The sequence below is a fragment of the Bombina bombina genome, chromosome 9, assembly GCF_027579735.1.
Source record: "Bombina bombina isolate aBomBom1 chromosome 9, aBomBom1.pri, whole genome shotgun sequence".
Lineage (NCBI taxonomy): Eukaryota > Metazoa > Chordata > Amphibia > Anura > Bombinatoridae > Bombina > Bombina bombina.
Genome location: NC_069507.1, coordinates 57,275,305 through 57,295,957, shown reverse-complemented (window position 1 = coordinate 57,295,957; position 20,653 = coordinate 57,275,305). Strand labels below are relative to the sequence as shown.

At 37.5% G+C, this 20,653-nt stretch overlaps 1 protein-coding gene across 9 annotated transcripts in view; it reads right to left on the bottom strand.

Annotated features, from left to right (window-relative positions):
- The window catches only part of KCNMA1 (potassium calcium-activated channel subfamily M alpha 1), a 940,359-nt gene that overhangs the window by 66,292 nt on the left and 853,414 nt on the right, over nucleotides 1-20,653 (bottom strand). For all 9 annotated transcript variants that reach the window (XM_053692132.1, XM_053692131.1, XM_053692126.1 and 6 more), the window contains one exon: nucleotides 1,358-1,471. In XM_053692132.1, coding sequence (XP_053548107.1) covers nucleotides 1,358-1,471 — 114 coding nt within the window. The remainder of the gene's footprint in view (nucleotides 1-1,357; nucleotides 1,472-20,653) is intronic.

Genomic DNA, 20,653 nt, shown 5'->3' with positions numbered 1-20,653 from the left:
GGACTGAAGAGACATGGGGGCCGATTTAACAAGGGCCGAATGACCCTGAATGTAAATGTTTCCGTGCGAGCCTTCAGGCTGCTCCTTAACTCGTACGCCTCCTCTCAAAGTGGTGGACATCAATCCACTTGATCGCATACGATTGGGTTGATTGACACCCCCTGCTAACAGCCGATTGGCTGTGAATCTGCAGGGGGTGACATTGCACAAGCAGTTCACCAGAACTGCTTGTGCAATGATAAATGCTGACAGCGTATGCTACAGCGGATCATGTCCACTCGCACTTTGTTAAATCAGCCCCATGGAAGTTAAAAAACTTTTATGATTTATATAGAACATACAATTAAAAAAAAAACTTTGTTGAAAATGTGCTATTTTCCATTACAGCATACTGTGATAGGCTCAGAAGTGTGCATGTGTGTAGTATGTATACCATTTTTATAAAGCAGCTTAGAGCAGGGCTTGACAAACCCAGGAACCTGGGATCCACTGGCTCCTATAATTGTATCTGTGATTCCTAACTTTTTGGGGTTATTCTCTATGTATCTATATACAAATGCCACTGTCTGGCTCCTTATAGTATGCCTGGGTCCTAAATATCATTACTGGCTCCTGTATTTTAATCATGAGCTTCAACGGAATGGTAGCAGGGAATATCCCCGTTCTGCCTTCACTAACGGCTACTGCACATACTGCTTGGATGTCTCCTATACAAAGATATATGCTCACTCAGTTTGTGTTCATGTTTCTGTATTAAACAGTGCTTCTAGTTATACAGCACTAGTTCAGTTTACTAAATAGTTTTACCATAGGACAGCTGAATCTACTGTTCTCTAAAACTCCCTCTACAGGCTGCCTGCATAACATTGTTAAAATTACTGCTGTCATATAGAGCTCTAGACATACAGTATGCATGCTTCTGAGTCTATCTCAGTATGTTCTCACAGAAAGGGGCAAAATTTAAACTAAAACAGAATTAAATTTGATAACAGAATTAATCTGGAAAGTATTGAAAATGATGCTCTGAATCATGAAAGTTATACTTTGATTTCCATGTCCTTTTAAAGTTTTCATCACCTGCCATTTCCTTTTTCTGAAGTTGTACACAGACGTTAAGCCCTTAAATGACTATAGGGTTTAAAATAGCAAAGATTGGTTGGGTCATGTTTAGTAAACAGTGCTAAGTTGCAAGATCGTTGTTACTGATTTTGTTAACAGACTCTTGGGTACATTTTTGGAGTATCAAAATGGCATTACTATATTTACTATACTATTACTATAATTATTCTTGCTGAAACTGTTAAAAATAAATTTACAATACTCTATCCTATCAGCTTATTGTATGTAGCCACCTTACCAAGCTCTGTTATTATGGGAATGTTGGCTCCAGTGGTAATGGATGCCTGCCGTGCAAGCCCGTGTACCGGGCTGTTGTCAGGTGACGTTCGGTCCATTCCAGGTGGTGTAAACCCTAAAAAAAAAAAAAAAAAAAATTCATGATTAAACTGCATATAACTTGTGTAAATTCAGTATTTAGGCGCAATTATGTTATTAATATTAAGGGGACATTAACCTATAGTTATAAGAAAAACATCAGAATTCAAATCACTCCAGCAAGATTGTGATTAAATGCATAAAACACTATTATTCCTTAAAAAAAAAGGATTGCTGCTAAAACAAAGGCACTTGCAGCAATATATTCTGTTGGTAAATATTATTTCTGGGCTGGTTATGTCTGCCCAAAGGAGAGACTTGTTTCACACTATCAGTTTAAAAAAAGAATCTTCTTCAAAACCTGGTATAGAGTAACTGACATGGGGGCCCTCTAAAACTATCAGCTCTCTCAGACAAAAAATAGATATGTCCACATAATCCCCACTGTAAAGAAAAGAATGTTATATTTCCAATGATGACTCAAACGGTTATTTAGATATTATTTGCTCAATGTAAATATTGAAATTTTCTTTATTATTTCAGTTCTACAAAAAAACTGATTTGTGATACAGGGAGGTGAAGTTGAAACTGTGTCCCTTTATAATACACAAACTCTCATAAGACACCTCAGTTAATATGATACAACACTCCTTTTTCAAATACTGAAATGCTGTTTAAAAATGGTAAATACTTAAAGAGACAGTTAAGTTAAAATTAAACTTGCATGATTAAGGCTTTGTAGTACAAAGGAAGTGGCCATCTATAGTTAAATAGAACATCCCATTGACTATGAGGTTCTATAGTCCAATAGAGGCTGCCATCTTTAGGTAAATAGAACATCCCATTGACTATGAGGTTCTATAGTCCAATGAAGGCTGTCATCTTTAGTTAAATAGAACATCCCATTGACTATGAGGTACTATAGTCCAATGGAGGCTGCCATCTTTAGGTAAATAGAACATCCCATTGACTATGAGGTTCTATAGTCCAATGGAGGCTGCCATCTTTAGGTAAATAGAACATCAGATTGACTATGAGGTTCTATAGTCCAATGGAGGCTGCCATTGTTAGTTATATAGAACCCCCCATTGACAGTTAAGTTAAAATTAAACTTGCATGATTAAGGCTTTGTAGTACAAAGGAAGTGGCCATCTATAGTTAAATAGAACATCCCATTGACTATGAGGTTCTATAGTCCAATGGAGGCTGCCATCTTTAGTTAAACAGAACATCCCATTGACTATGAGGTTCTATTGTCCAATGGAGGCTGCCATTGTTAGTTATATAGAACCCCCCATTGACTATGAGGTTCTATAGTCAAATGGAGGTTGCCATCTTTAGTTATATAGAACATCCTATTGATTATGCGGTTCTATAGTCAAATGGATGCTGCCATCTTTAGTTATATATAGAACATCCTATTGACTATGAGGCTCTATATTCTAATGGAGGCTGCCATCTTTAGTTATATATTGAACATCATATTGACTACGAAGTTCTATAGTACAATGGAGGTTGCCATCTTTAGTTATATATTGAACATCATATTGACTATGACGTTCTATAGTCCAATGGAGGTTGCCATCTTTAGTTATATATAGAACATCCTATTGACTATGAGGTTCTATATTCTAATGGAGGCTGCCATCTTTACTGTAATAGAGTGGCGAGCAGTTAGTTCTTTAATTGGTTGCTTATTTTTGGCGGAAAATGAAAGTGAGATTGAAACATCAGATTGGCTATGAGGGTTTGTAGTTCAATGGGAGTCGTCATTTTAGGTGAAATTAAGTTATTGGGATTGGTTGTGCTACATCTGTAATCATTATTGTACTAATTTCAGGGTGTTTTTTTCTTTTTGTTTAAATAGTGAGTTGGTTGTTTGTAAAAGATAGATCAGCCTGATGAGACAACTTTTATGTTGAGAAGCGCTTTGCTGTATTTTATCTTTTTTTTGTATTCTTTTAATAAAAGACTCCTTAGAAGGAGTATTTTAATACCAACTCACTTTGAATACATTTTCTTTCCATCCTGCATTTTGGAAGTCCATTACCTGGGGAAGAAAACTTGATCAACAGAGAAAACAGTGAGCAGGGAGGCTGCCAGCATTCACAGACTGCACGATTAGCACTGTTTAAGTGGACTTATATTGTGAGTTTATTTCCTTTCCATATTAATTGTCTGTAAAGAAGTTAATGCACATTGGAGTGTGTTTCTTTGTGTTTGATTTTATTACAGATAAGAGACCAGCAGACATTCCAACCTGCAAAAACTCATTTCAGGGAGGTGGCTGCACCGGCTACTGTGCTGCGTGCAGCTCCCCCCCCCCCCCCCCTGGACACCTGGAATCCCCAAATAAGATAGAGACTTATCATTAAAGTAGCTTCCCACTAAATTCACATTAAAAAAAGTAGCTTTATTGCACAACCACATACAACAAACCTATTTTCCAGTGATCGTACGCTTGTTGAATGCTCAAATATTTTAGAATACGAAGTTTAATTACGTGCAGTAAATAAGGTAGTATTTGTGTTTTATTTTATTAAAATCAGTGGAGGCTTTTTGGTTACTGATGCATGCTTTGAGGGTTCCATAGCATCCCAGCACGTTACCGCAACTAAAGGCATTCCTTAAAGAAACACTGTTTCTGGATTTAGGATCATGGTACTTGTAGTTTCAGGGAGATTGCATTTCATTTGCGGGTGTCAGGGAGCCGCTATTGCAATGAGGGAGACTCCCTGAACTTCAGGGAGAGTTGGGATGACTGGACCAGTATTTCCAAGAGGACATCTTGCTCTGAGGCTGCTAATTTATCCAGACCATGAGGCTTTACACTTGTGAGTGGGTTTACTATATCTGATTGCTGTCCGGTTGATGCACTATTGAAGTGCCCATTCTCTTGTGCATGCTTTTTAGATGATTCATTTTAAGACACTTTTCTTTTCACTTCTATTTTCAAATTTACTTTTTTCTTTTGGAATTCTTTGTTGAAAAAAAAATGTAAATATCCTACACTTCTGGGAGCTAGCTGGTGATTGTTGGCTACACACATTTGTCTCATGTCATTGAGTCAGATGTGTTCAGCTAACTCCCAGTAGTGCATTGCTGTTGTGGGGCTGACTTTAACTATGAGTTTAATCCTGTTACAGAGGTAAACACACAGTTATATACATGCAATAGTGCAATAATAAAAAGCTGCAGCATTCTAAAGCATTTTCTTTTTGCACATTTATATCCCCTTAAAGTGATGGTAAACTTTTAGTATTTGAATATTATAATATTAATAAGCGAGTAATTATAACTTATTTCGCATATATATTTATTTAAAAATGTTAATCCTAAATGTAATAACTTCATATTTTAATTTCACAGCGTTACCGTTCCTTGCTCCTCCCCTACCATTATTTCCGTGTAAAATCTTCATCCCTGCGATAGAGTATAACCACCCCTACCCGATGTTAGCCTCATTAAAATGTTTACAATCGTAGTAAGTAAATGGTGAGCATGCGCACAATTCCAATGTAGAGCACTCGCAGACACTGATACAATAGTTAGGGCATGCGCATATCTGTTGAGGGCGTGTTAGCAAAGAGGTGTGTCGCCGACTAACCTGAGCTGTCAGTGGTTGTTAAAAAAACGTGACCGGAGAATTTTAATGGCGGCCGTGGTACGGGAGGAGGATATAAGTAATAAAATAGGATTTTGAACAATAAATATTTTCAATAATATAGCGTTTTTCAAAATTTCATGAATTAAAGTCACATTATTTATTTATTTGTTATAATAACGATCATTCAAGGTTGTAATAGTTTACCATCTCTTTAATACAACAGACACCAAATGAAGAAATATAGAGTGGGCAAGAAATTATATCACCTCTTTAACTAAAAAAAATAAAAAATACGGTAAGTCCAAAAGAGCCCTCTTTGTAAGAAGTAGAGTCTTCATTTAAATATTGCTTGGTCAACGAAAACTGAACTCACCTGATTTTGATACCTGATTTAGACAAAATGCATATTATATTTGCCTGCATTAAAGGGACATAAATCACAATATTTTTCTTTCCTTCCAATTCACTTCAACTATTAAATTGACTTTGTTCTCATCATACTTGTAGAAGAGGATACCTGGTATGTAGCAGGCACATATCTTAGCACTATAAGGCAGCAGTTTTGCAAGAATGCTTTTGAGCACTAGACAGCAACAGTGTTTGTAAAATATATAACATTGTTAAAAGTAGTTTTGCAATACTGACATAAAGTGCTCCACACACCTACTTCTTTTCAACAAAGAATAACGGGAGAACAAAGTACATTTGATACAAGTTTTTTTTTTAAATTGTACACTCTGATTCATAAAAGAAAATGTTGGATTTCATGCCCCTTTAATATCTTTATTTTTGGGTTGTTCCTACTGATATAGAAGGTGCAGTGTGTATTTTGGACATACACATTCCCACAAGTTACTGCCATCACATAAATACAGAAACATATGTATTTTTTTTACTTATGGATAACTATGAAATATAATTACCTTAGCTGTTTCATCTCTGTGCAGGTCCCTCAATTAATATAATAAATACACATATCTGCTTCCAAACCAGGGTAGAGACTGCGCGAGACAAACATACCTGACCCTGTGCGCAGTAGAGACTGTGCGAGACGAGACAAACAAACCTGACCCTGTGCGCAGTAGAGACTGTGCGAGACGAGACAAACATACCTAGCCTTAAGGATCAGTGTGAGTAGAGACTGCTTGAGACAAGACAAACATACCTAGCCTTAAGGATCAGTGTGAGTAGAGACTGTGCGAGACGAGACAAACATACCTAGCCTTAAGGATCAGTTTGAGTAGAGACTGCTTGAGACGAGACAAACATACCTAGCCTTAAGGATCAGTGTGAGTAGAGACTGTGCGAGACGAGACAAACATACCTAGCCTTAAGGATCAGTTTGAGTAGAGACTGCTTGAGACGAGACAAACATACCTAGCCTTAAGGATCAGTGTGAGTAGAGACTGCGCGAGATGAGAAAAACATACCTAGGGGCCTATCTATCAAGCTCCGAAAGGAGCTTGACGGCCCGTGTTTCTGGCGAATCTTCAGACTCGCCAGAAACAGCAGTTATGAAGCAGCGGTCACAAAGACCGCTGCTCCATAACGTGTCCGCCTGCTCTGAGCAGGCGGACAGACATCGCCGGAAATCAACCCGATCGAGTACGATCGGGTTGATTGACACCTCCCTGCTGGCGGCCCATTGGCCGCGAGTCTGCAGGGGGCGGCGTTGCACCAGCAGCTCTTGTGAGCTGCTGGTGCAATGCTGAATACGGAGAGCGTATTGCTCTCCGCATTTAGCGAGGTCTTGCGGACCTGATCCGCACTGTCGGATCAGGGCCGCAAGACCTTTGTTAAATAGGGGCTCTAGCCTTAAGGATCAGTGTGAGCAGAGACTGCGCGAGACGAGACAAACATACCTAGCCTTTAAAGAGACAGTTTACTCAAAAAAATGATCCCCTTTAATTTGTACCCAATGATCCACTTTACCTGCTGGAGTGTATTAAATTGTTTACAAGTATTTCCATTGCCCTTATTTTGGCATTTGAAATAGTTTATTTAGCCTGTGGTATCCCCTGAAAGTTTTTGGCCTCTAGGCCAAGCTGTGTTAACACAGCCAGTAGAAGAAATTACACTCCCAGTGGGGTATAGAAGAGATAAGGTAATAAAATGTTAATTTTCCATTGTTCTCTCCAAGTATTGGTGATTGGTTTTTGGACAGATATAAGATAAAGAAGCAGGTATATGTACACAATGTGATAAAGTAATGAGATCTGATTATACCTACATGATCAACACATTTTTATTAGGTTGTGGCTTCAAAACACAAAATCAGCTAATTCATATACACAAATAAGCGTACATTTTATACTCTGCAGCTGGTAAAAAAAAGTAATTGGAAACACATTAAAGGAAAAACAATTTTATAGTATACTGTCCCTTTAAGGATCAGTGTAAGTAGAAACTGCGCAAGACGAGACAAACATACTTAGCCTTTAGAGACTGCGTGTTGGCCATGTACACAGGCCTTAACACTAGTAGTTGTATAAAATACCACATAAATAAACCAGTACTTTATAATTAATATACTCTTATATATTAAATATATTTTACCATGACATATTTGTATCAAATATCACATAAGTGCTTTATAATCATTATACTCTCAAATATATTTTACTGTGACAAAGTAGTTTAGATGCCTTGTTTGCGCAAAATATCATATAAATAAACCAATACTTTAAAATCACTAAACTCCCAAATACATTTTACCACGACAGAGCTGAATGAATCATTGTTCTATCACTCTGTAAGAGCACTAGTGAAAAATATCTGTGCGGTCCTGCGTGCAAGGGCCATGATATCAATCGGGCACCTCTAGTGAGTTATGGGGCATGTATAATGCAGGACTTTCTGATAACCTATCCATCAAACAACGAGTACTGAAGGAAAACGCAACCCATCTAACTGAGGCTGCAAGAGAAAGAGAATTCAAAGTTATAGAAAAAAAAAAATGTCTCACCGAAGGGGCAGGAGAGAAATAATTCTTATTTGGGGAAAATTTTTTTTTATTTATTTGCTGTCAGAGGAAAGTCATTTAGGGTTACTGAAACACTCATCACCTGAGGTAGCTGGGAAAAAAATTATGTGCACAAAAAATGTCTAATGAAGGTACACGGAATAATTGAAAGGAACCTGAAAAATACAGCTCTGTCTACTGTCTAGCCAGAGAAGACGCTAGACTGCTTAACATAACCTAATTCACTGAGGAATCAGTTGAGGTAATCTTTAAAAAAAATAAAAAAAATAGCCACTTATTAAATAGCTGACATGTATTTTAATTGCTTTTTTAAAGGGGCATCAAACTCAACATGTTTAATTATAAAGAGAAAAAAATGTAATGGCCTTTTTACGCTATTTTACCAGGGAAAATTGTATTATTTCCCCATTTAGCATTGCATTAATAAAATATGCTGTTTTAAAGGGACAGGAAACCCCAAAAATTAAGTCATGATTCAGATAGAACAAACCATTTTAAACAACTTTCCAATTTACTTTTATTATGAAAAATGCTTCATTCTCTTGTTATCCTTTGCTGAAGGAACAGCATTGCACTACTGGCAGTTAGCTGAACACAACTAGTTAGCCAATCACAAGAGACAAATGTGTGCAGGCACCAATCACCAGCTAGCTCCCACTAGTGTAGGATATGTGCATATTAATTACAGTGGACAACAAGAGAACAAAGCACATTTGAAAACAGAAGTGATGTTAAAAGTGTTTTAAAGTGAAGGTCAATTTTGATGAATTAGTGCCCGGTTTTTAATAATCCTATTAAAAACAAGGGCACTTTAATTCATCAAAACTGACAATTCACTCTTTTTCTTTAAAAACTTACCTTTTTATTTTGGCAGTCGCTCCAGCGATTCCCACGGCCATCGGAAGCCTCTGCAGACGTCAGAAATGACGAATCCGGCTTCCTCCAATCACGGCTCCCCCCCGGGGGAATCTTGGCCTGATGCAATGCTGTTATTGGAGGAAGCCGGATTCATCATTTTGGACCTGCGAAGACGGCTTGCGACGGGCGGAGGTAGTGCTGGAGCGGCTGCCAGAATGAAAAGGTACGTTTTTTAAGAAAACGAGTGAAATGTCCATTTTTATGAATTAAAGTGCCCTTGTTTTTAATAGGATTATTAAAAACTGGACACTAATTCATCAAAATTGACCTTCACTTTAAAATTGCATGTTCTATCTAATTCTTGCAAGTTTAATTTTGACTTTCCTATGCCTTTAAGGATATATGAGCAAGTTAAAGGGACACTGAACCCAATTTTTTTCTTTCGTGATTCAGATAGAGCATGAAATTTTAAGCAACTTTCTAATTTACTCCTATTATCGAATTTTCTTTATTCTCTTGGTATCTTTATTTGAAATGCAAGAATGTAAGTTTAGATGCCGGACCATTTTTGGTGAACAACCTGGGTTGTCCTTGCTGATTGGTGGATAAATTCATCCACCAATAAAAAAAAAAAGAGTCTGAACCAAAAAGAAAGCTTAGATGCCTTCTTTTTCAAATAAAAATAGCAAGATAACGAAGAAAAATTGTTAATAGGAGTAAATTAGAAAGTTGCCTAAAATTGCATGCTCTATCTGATTCACGAAAGGAAAAATTTGGGTTCAGTGTCACTTTAATCACTTGCTAAAAAAGGTTTGCCCGTGTTCAGATGCTCTGTTGAAATATTTAACTTTTTATGTGTAATACCAGATTGCGTGTTATTCCTTGCACAAAAGGTAACGCACCCGGCTCGATCCGACATGCTGATGTTAGCAAATGCTAGGCTATCTCTTGAATGCTAAAAAATTACTTTAGACTTGTAATTCGAGTGCAAAAATAGAGACACTAATAATTGCACTCAAGCGATATTAACACACAATAGCGCTACATTTTTTGGCATTCCAGGCAGTTATATAGAAATGTCAAGGTGTTTACTGCCTCTTTAAGTAGATCCTCCTAGTTTATAGAAAAAAAATCCATGCTCTGTAGGGTATCACTGACCCATCTATTAACAATCAATTTAACCTTTTGGCAGTATAAGAATGTGGCTGTTTGTATTGTTGCATTTTCATTCTTTGTTCCCAAGTAATACCACTCGAAAAACATGTGTGGGCATCTGATTGCCAGCTCTTTGAGACAGCTATATATTAGAACTGTATTGTATTCCTGAGTCCTGCCTTACAGGCTGTAACAAAAGGGCATTGAAAACTTGAAGGTTTGGACAGCGTGACATGTATATTTGTAAAACAGAAGTGACAAGTCTAGGTTTTGGCAGTGCTGTATTTAAAAGGACATCGCCCTCTGCTGACTATCATGCCCAATAACAGGGCAGGTGTAAAGAGAACTTTCAACTACATTTCTCGCTCCAAGGACAATATGTGAGCCCTTCAGTTGACAGCTAATAAGCTCTGCAGCCAAGAAAGTCTCATAAATCCTATATCTGTTTAGACATTTGAGATTGATCTTTCTGATACCTGACATCAAATTTTTCTACCGAGGTTTTGGAAAGGCTGTGTATTATTCTTCTAGCTGCAAAACGTGGGTAGAAAATGAATTGCGCTTTTCAGAGTGAGAAGTCAGCAATGGGATTTACAATACATCAACTGCACCACATTTTTTTAATAACATTTAGATTCTGATATGTAATTTGCTCCTTGGAATAGGAATTTTAGATTGTCACCTCTTTTTATTCAGACACTCACAACACCAGCAATACCCGTGTGAATGTGCAGTGACGGTTTATACAATGGCATCTGATTTACAAGCAAATAATAAAGTAAATATGTAGCAAGTGTTAGGATTTAATAATATCATAATATGCAACATTATCTTTTTTTATTTGAAAATTCTGTTGTTTAAAGGGACATAAACATACAAAAAAGAAAATTGCATAAAGTGTTAAATTATGTTATCATTGCCCATTTACATGCATATAACTATGAGGTTCATTCCAATTTTTCCTAAATTCTTGTTCAATATCGGGAAAACGGTGTAAGAGTAATTTTTTTTTTATTATTAATATGATCACAATGTTTACAAGTCAAGCACGACTGGGGTTGATAAATTCCACAATAATCAATCTCCATTTCACCATGGGCCACATTACAAGCGGAGCGTTACTTAATGCTCCTGCTCGTGCATTAACTAGAAGTAAGATTGTTTTACGCACGTACGGTAGCGTTTGTATTAGTTGAAAGTAAGAAAAAAATTAACACTCGAGCACTATCCTGACAAGCATAAAAAGTTGAACTTACAATATTGCCCTGCGATAACGTATTCCCCCATAGAAGTCACCTCTGATGAAAGGGATGCAAACTTCCCCGAAACGTTAAAATAAATTTTGGTTTTCTGAGACACAAAATTTTCCTGTGAGTGCATTTCATTTTGGATACATATATATATATATATATATATATATATATATATATATATATATATATATATATATATATATATATATATATATATATATATATATATATTAAAAAACAATATTAATTGTGAGGGAGGGTGGAAATCTTGGTGAGTTCCCACACTTTTTTTTGTAGGACTTAATCCCTGGCCCTATGCAATAAACATCCCTCTCTAATACCTAGTCTAGATCTTATATGGGTTGAGCATTTTGGGATATTCAGCTGTTCCTTCTTTGCACAAGATGTGTAGCAGGATACGATGCGTACAGGGTGAGATGATAGCACTTTCCCAGTTATGTTATCCCACGATTTAGCAAGTTGTATATGCAGTTTTTTTTTTTTTTGTCTTTTTAGCAAACAAAGCAACATATAATGTCTTGAGAGATCAGAATCAGCTGACTAATCCAGTCTGCTCAATTTTCTGCAAAATAATCTGGGGGCTGAGAATATGTCACAAAACTATAAACGTACTAATTCAGGGCTGCATGGATTATGTTCATAAAAGGGTTAATCCCATGACTGTCGAGACAAGAAATATGAGTACTTGCAATTCCCCATTGCTGCTTATGTGAAAATTATGCAGATTAGAACTTGATTAGGGTGATTTTGTGAGAGTCAATTTGGACTTTTAATCTATTAAACTCCTATAAACGAGCCTCTGGAATCGCTCCCCTGACGCTGCTGTAATAACTGCCATGGAGAGAGTTTTTACAAGAAGTGTTCTTTAACCGAAAAAGATTGGATCACTTTAGCAGCCGTTTCGAAGAGTAGAAAAGTGTGGCTGAAAGACTTGCTTGGCATTAATGTGTGGGCCACAATGTGATATATCGCATTATAATCCCCACAATGGCAGGTGGATTTAATGGGACAGTAAACCTATAATCTTCCTACAATATATGTTAAACATTACAGTATATTGCTGGTGTGGAGAGTTAATAAATGTGCAAGAAAGCTACAGTTTAGCAGCTCCATGGTTGAGTGACTACATACCCTGCCAGTCTCCTGAGATCTTTGTTTTCAAACTCTACTGTGACAAGGGTTACCACGTCAGCCATGTTTCCCTGGACACTTATAAGTTACACATACTACAGGGTGTGCAGGGAGGAACATGAATAGTGCATATAAATTGTGTTGCATATAAAACAATTCATGTTCCTCCCTGCACACCCTGTAGTATGTGTAACTTATAAGTGTGTGCAGGGAGGAACATGAATAGTGCATATAAATTGTGCTGCATATAAAACAATTCATGTTCCTCCCAGCACACCCTGCAACATGTGTAACTCATAAGTGTCCAGGAAAACATGGCTGAGGTGGCAACCCTAACTGTGAGGGATCGGTAGAGCTAATTAGACATTGGGCCAACCTCCTCATAGAAAGTTATTAAAGTGACATTAAACACAACATTATTCTTTCATGATTTAGGTAGAACATACAATTTTAAACAACTTTCCAGTTTACTTCTATTATTAAATTTCCTTCATTCTCTTGGAGGCCCATTTATCAAGCTCTGAATGGCGCTTGAGGGCCCGTGTTTCTGGCGAGTCTTCGGTCAAAAGACAGCTGCTCCATAACCCTGTCAGCCTGCTCTGATAAGGCGGTCAGACATCGCCGGAATTCAACCCGATCAAGTACGATCGGGTTGATTGACACCCCCTGCTGGCAGCCGGTTGGCTGCGAGTCTGCAGGGGGCGGCGTTGCACCAGCAGCTCTTGTAAGCTGATGTTGCAATGCTGAATACGGAGAGCGTATTGCTCTCCGCATTCAGCGATGTCTGTCGGACCTGATCCGCACTGTCGGATCAGGTCCGACAGACATTTGATAATTCGGCCTCTTGATATCATTTGTTGATGGAGCAGCAATGCACTACTGGTTTCTAACTGAACACATGGGTAAGCCAATGACAATCGGTATATATATGCAGCCACCAATCAGCAGCTAGAACCTAGGTTCTCTGCTGCTCCTGAGAATGCCTAGATAAGCCTTTCATCAAAGGATAACAATAGATGGAAGCAAATTAAATAATAGAAGTAAATTGGAAAGTTGTTTAACATTGTATGTTCTATCTAAATCATGAATGTCTCATTATGACTTTACTGTCCCTTTTAATTACGCTCCTGCGCTTGTGCTTCAGCATCTTCTGTCTGAGGGAACCTGCACACTTTCTATATGGTGGGCATCAGACTGGCTGCACCATGCCCAGACAGTGAAGTTATAAGGACAGTAAAGTCAAAATTTAGACTTCAGAAATTAACATACACAAAAAAGAAACTTTCCAATTTACTTCTATTAAAAAAATTGTCTTTGATCTTTGCCTTCTGTAGGTTTGTTGCAGCTAGAGAGTGAGCAAACATCTTTAGTATTCTATAGCAGCATTGTCTACAACAATGTTTTTAGCATTTTTATGCATTCATGCAGACACTGCTGCCATAAAGTATTAAAGGGATGGGACATAGATGTGCAAAAAGAAAGTCAGCTAAAGCACATCTAGTGAACCAATGATAAGAGGCATATGTGTGTAGCCACCAAGCACCAGTCACAGTAGTGCACTGCTGTCCCTGAGTCTATCTACTTGTCAACAAAGTATACCAATAGAACAAAGTTAATTTAAAAAAAAGAAGTAAACTGAAAAAAATAATCTCTTAGAATTGCATAATTTTGACTTTCATGTCACTTTAAAGACACCTGCATCTACCTAGGTTTACTTTTGAACAAAGGATACCAAGAGAACAAAACAATTTTAATATTAGAATTCAATTTATACAACAAATCTTATTCATTCAGAAGGCTCACAAAATAATCATGATTGGCGCAATAAACTTTTCCAGTAGCAAAGAACAGCAGGAAGACAAAAACTCACAGCAGGAAGATAAAGAAATAACACAATCTAATTACATTAAAATAAAAAATCTACAATACTGCTTAATTGGTGGGTCTGTTGAACATTTATGAATTTGATTCTACCATTTACTCAGTAGTAACCTGAACTGGTCAGATATATCCACCAGTTTTATATTTATTAATCTAGAAGTACTATAGATATTTTAGTACTACTGGCAGCTAAAGCTAATTAATTATATGCAAATGAAGGTAGAGATTAGCAACATTTAATGACACAGTCTTAATTTTAAAATGACAAAAATAATAGTATATATATATATACACACAGGTGTCCCTCGTTGTACAACGGTTCAATTTACACCGTTTCAGAATAACAACCTTTTTTTCCAGTCATGTGACTGCTATTGAAAAGCATTGAGAAGCAGTGCATTTATTAAAATAGCCAGTAGGTGGAGCTGTCCGCTTGTGCTGCAGCAAAGCCAAGCAAGCTGAAATTAATCAGTTTAACCAGACCTGAGCTATCGGGCAGATTTCAAAGGAACAAGATCTTCCTGTCTATAAATCAGTCCAGATTGGAATGCATAGAAAGAACTGTTTGCAGAAAAATGCAAGTGAAGTCTGTGTTGTGTGATTATTTTATTAGGTTTATAATGCTGTTTATCAAATGTTGTTGTTCATTTAACTTAGTTTAATGATATATTCTGTGTTGTGTGATTATTTTATTAGGTTTATAATGCTGTTTAGCATTTAAAGTCTTCATTTCAAAGCTTTAAAAATAATGTATTAGGTGTTACTTATGACAATTTTGAGAGATGCCTGGAACCTATCTCCCTCACTTCCCATTGACTTACATTATAAACTGGGTTTCAATTTACAACGGTTTCAATTTACAACCATTCCTTCTGGAACCTAACCCTGGAGTAAACTGAGGGCTACCTGTATATATATATATGCACAGTATCTTTGTAGTTGTCTAATGGTATAATATATGTATATATGTTTTAAACAACTTTCTATTTACTTCTACTATCAAATTTTCTTTGTTCTCTTGTTATCTTTTGTTGATAAGCGGGGGCGTAAGCTCAGGAGAGTGCATGTGTTATCCATGTGCAAGAGCACTAGAGGGCAGCACTATTTCCTGCCATTTAGTGCACCAGATGCTACCCAGGTATCTCTTAAACACAGAATATCATGGGAACTAAGCAAATTTGATAATAGAAGTAAATTGGAAACTTTTTTAAAATTATAAACCATTTTTTTTTATCCTTTTAAGAGACTTTACTTCTATTATCATATTTGTTCCCTTAAAGGGATATGAAACCCAGATTTTTTTTTATCATGATTCAGATAGAGCATTAGATTTAAAACATTGTAATTTACTTCTATTATAAGTTTTCTTCATTTGCTTGGTATCTTTTGTAGAAAAGCAGGGACGTAAGCTTAGGAGCTGGCCCATTTCTAGAGCACTATATGGCAGCAGTTTCAAAAGAATGTTATCCATTTGCAGAGCACTAGAGGGCAGCACTATTCCCTGTCATGTACTGCTCCAGATGCCTACCTAGGTATCTCTTCAACACAGAATATCATGGGAATGAAGCAAATTTGCTAATAGAAGTAAATTGGAAGCTTTTTAAAATTTGTATTGTCTGCCTGAATCACAAAAGAAAATTTTGGGGTTGCATATCCCTTTAATATCCTTTGCAGGAAAGCATACCTAAGTAAGCTCAGAGGCAGCTGTGCACTGCTGGAAGTCAGCTGCTGATTGGTGGCTGTACACATATGCCTCTTGCCATTGGTTCGTCAGATGTGTTCAGCTAGCACCTGGTAAAGTATTACTGCTAGGGTTGTCACCTCGGCCATGTTTTCCTGGACGCTTATGAATTACACATGCTGCAGGGTGTGCAGGAAGGAACATGAATTGTGTTTCTGGACAGCACTATTCATATACACTATACATATTCCTCCCAGCACACCCTGCAGCATGTGTAACTTATAAGTGAAAACATGGCTGAGGTGGCAACCCTAATTACTGCAGGTGTTTAATAGTCTTAGACAATTGTGTGTAGGTTGTGCTGATAAATTGTGCTAATCTCTCTCATATATATATACTGTATATACTGCATATATGTCTCTTTAGGACAGGAAGACTGCTGTATATCTCTTCTAATGTTGCAGCTCTGTATATCATGCATGTTAGTAATTAGTAGAACATTTAGCCTTATGCTTCCCCCACTGGGATCTTCATCTACATGTTTATCCCCAGTAAAGCCTGACACAGCAGAGTGCACTGAGAACGATATTGCACAGGCATAAAGACTTCCCAGTATTAACCACAGAGAGACAAACACGAAGTACAATTTTTTTATCTAGATCTTTAATTTCAGCTGCAAATGGGGTTGTTTAAAGGGATAGGAAAGTAAAAATTAAACCTGCATGATTCAGACAGAGCATGTAATTTTAAGACACTTTTAAATTCACTTCTATTTTCAAATGGGCTTTGTTCTCTTGGTATCCCTTGTTGAAAATGAATACGCACATATCCTACACTATTGGGAGCTAGCTGCTGATTGGTGACTGCACACATTTGTCTCTGGTGATTGGCTAACTAGATATGTTCAGCTAGCTGCTAGTAGTGCAATGATGTTCCAAAAAAATGAAGCAAATTTGATAACAGAAATAAATTGTTCTATCTGAATCATGAAAGAAAGAAAAGATTGGGTTTCATGTCCCTTTAAGCTTAAAGGACATTGTATTTTTTTAATTATAAATATATATAAATAAAACATCAGCAACGTATATTTTAGCTAACACATATTTTATATTTTCTTTTTTTGCCTTAGAAGAAATGAAGTAAAGGTTGTTAAACAAATACAGCAGTATCATTAATGTACTTTGTCCTCATGGCCGTTGACTGACAGGTAGCTGATGGGTAGTTCCTACAAATGCTTATTGGTTGATAGGTACAATGAGCGTTAAGAATAAGGGGTCAATTTATGTAAGTGAGAGCAGACATGATCCTATATAGTGGAACATGTCCACTTAGGGTTGCCACCCGCCCCGGTTTCACCGGGACAGTCCCAGTCTGAGGCTCTGTGTCCCGTGTCCCGGAAAAAGCCTCAAATGCTCCGGGCTAAGCGCTCCCCTGGCGCAGTGAGCACAGACTTTACAAAATATAAGATGGCCAGAGGAGCGCTTAGCCCGGGGTTAAAAAAAAAAACCCGGGTAGTCTGCAGGAGAGACGGAGTATGATGAGTGTGACACAGTGGGAGGGGGGAAGAAGGTCGGAGGGAAGTCGTCACATCCTGCAGCAGAGAGGCAGGACATGATCGCACGTGTCCGAATCCGCCCCACCACCAGTTACCCCGAGTTCAGTCACACACTGTTCACGATGCCAGGCCCCAGAAGCAAGGTAATGCGCGGTCTCATCTCCAAACACTGCATCCAATGATTTTGTTAAGTTGTCACCCAAATGTTAGTTTGTGATTAAACCTAACGGCATAACAGTTATGTTGTTAATCTGGCTATAATACAGCACTATTTTACTTGGTATTGGGGTTTCAACTTGGTATAGGTATATATATATATATATATATATATATATATATATATATATATATATATATATATAATATATATATATATAATATATATATAAATATAATATAATATATATATATAATATAAAAATTGATTTCATAATAAATTTGATGCCGCGAGAAGCCACGCCCCAAAACCAAACCCTGAGACACACCCTCTCCATGCCCACTTAAAAAGTGTCCAGGAATTTTCTGGGCAAAAGGTGGCAACCCTATGTCCACTGCACATTGATAAATGCAGACAGCATACGCTAACGGCATTTATCATTGCACCAGCAGTTCTTGTGAACTGCTGGTGCAATGCCGCCCCCTGCAGATTCGCAACCAATTGGCCGCTAGCAGGGGGTGTCAATCAACATGGAAGTTATTCTAGCTTTTGTTCTATCTCAGGAGTGCTGTTCTCTCTTTTCTGATAATTATGCAAATTACTATTAGGTCTGAGTAAACCAGACGTGGACTCCTTGCACTCATGCCCTGAGAGAGATACAACTGCACCTCACTGATGAGGCCCACAGAAGGCCGAAATGATCGTCTTGGATTGTTGTTTCCCTTGTTCAGAGAAGAATTGCCTGGTATTTTGGCGCTGGACTGTCATTGGGCAGGATCAGACTGATATGCTACAGGATATTTTTTCTCTGTGGAAAGGCATCAACGTGTGCTAAAAGAAAGCGCACCCTGCACTGCTGGTGCAATGCCGCCCCCTGCAGATTTGCAACCAATTGGCCGCTAACAGGGGGTGTCAATCAACCCGATCGTATTCGATCGGGTTGATTTCTGTCCGTCGCCTCAGAGCAGGCGGACAGGTTATGGAGCAGCGGTCCATACGGAGCTTGATACATTGACCCCTAAGAGTACTGCTAACACTACTTTATTACATTCAGTGTAAATTTAAATGGCTTTACTTTACATTTTGTCACCATATTTTTCTTTCATAATTCAGATAGCGCATGGGATTTTGATTAACTTTCCAATTTACTTCTATTATTAATTTGTCTTTGCTCTCTTGCTATCTTTATTTAAAAAGCAGGAATGTAAAGCTTAGGAGCCGGCCCATTTTTAGTTCAGAACCCGGGTTGCGCTTGTTTATTGATGGCTAAATGTAGACACCAATAAGCAAGCGCTATCCAGGGTGCTGAACCTAAAATGGTGCAGCTCCTAAGCTTACATTCCTGCTTTTTAAATAAAGATAGCAAGAAAATAAAGCTACTACTGACCATGTGCAAGAATTTACAGTGTATATGTATATGAGTCCATTATTGGCTGATGGCTGTCACATGATACAGGTGGCCGTCCAATTGAAGCAAGTTTTGAAATTTATCAGAATTTTTTTTAACTACTTATTTAAACTTCAAACTAAGTTCTATTGCATTGTCTTTTTATTATGCATGTGTTGATTTTGTAATTCTACTGTATTTAATGGTCCTCTATAAAAAGAGATAAATGAAAAATAGAAACTTTGTCGGCTTGGAAATAGTGAGCGAGACACAACTGCATGACGAGATACTTTACAAAGTCTTTATTAACCCTTTCGTGACAGGGTTAAAGTGCCTACATCGGAACAACTGTTCCGATGTAGACAAATTGAAACTACGCGATCGTGCATACGATCGCGAGATTTCAATTATTGGATCGCATCTGGGGGGCGTCCCTACAATCCTAGGAACGCCCTCCAGACCACGATTAAATCCCTGAAGCACAGAAGGCTTCAGGACAGCCGTTAGTTATGACGTTCCATTCCGTCATAACGGCTTTAAAGCCCAGTCTAATTATGACGGAATGGAACGGCATAACGGCTTTAAAAGGTTAAAGGGACAGTCTACAATAGAATTGTTATTGTTTTAAAAGTTACATAATCCCTTTATTACCCATTCCCCAGTTTTGCATAACCAACATAGTTATATTAATATACTTTTTACCTCTGTGATTAGCTTGTATCTAAGAACCTTCTGACAGCCCCCTGATCACATGACTGTGACTATACAAAATCTATTGAGTTGCATTTAGCATTGTGTGGTGCTAACTCTTAAATAACTCCCTGTGCCTGAACATAGTGTTATCTATATGGCCCCCAGTCTCTTGTTGTGAAAAGCAATTTAAAAAGCATGTGATAAGAGGCAGCCCTCAAGGTCTAACTTCAACTAAGAATAACAAGAAAACAAAGCAAATTTGATAATAAAAGTAAATTGGAAAGTTCATTAAAATTACATGTCCTATCTGAATAATGAAAGTTTAATTTTGACTAGACTGTCCCTTTAATTCTGCATGCAGTGCCTAAGTGTAGGTGAAAAAAAAAAACAACCACGCCCCTAACCAGCCCCTCATTCACATCTGCAACATGGGCACCATTTGTTCTATCCAGTGAGATTAATTTACCATAGCAAAACTGATGTGCAAATTATTTACAACTACAGACATTTACATAAACCATTTTACAACGTCTGTTTGCTAGGTATTGCTGTTATTTTTGTTTTTTTCGCATTGCTAGCGGCTCCTATGTGATGAGCAGGATGCCATTTATTGGGCACCTCACACAACTATAGATGTTAATGGCGGTTAACGTGCACTACCGCTAGAAAATATAGGTGTAGTGACCTTCAATGAATTTTGAAAATGATCTTTATAGTGTGGGAATTTAGCCCAATGAGGACTAAAGCTGCCTTCCCTATTAGAGGAGTAAGAGAGCGATACTCTTGAAACATAAAACAATAATGATCAGTGCAGGAAGACGTGTCCAACCTTATAATAATATGAGATACAAAATATC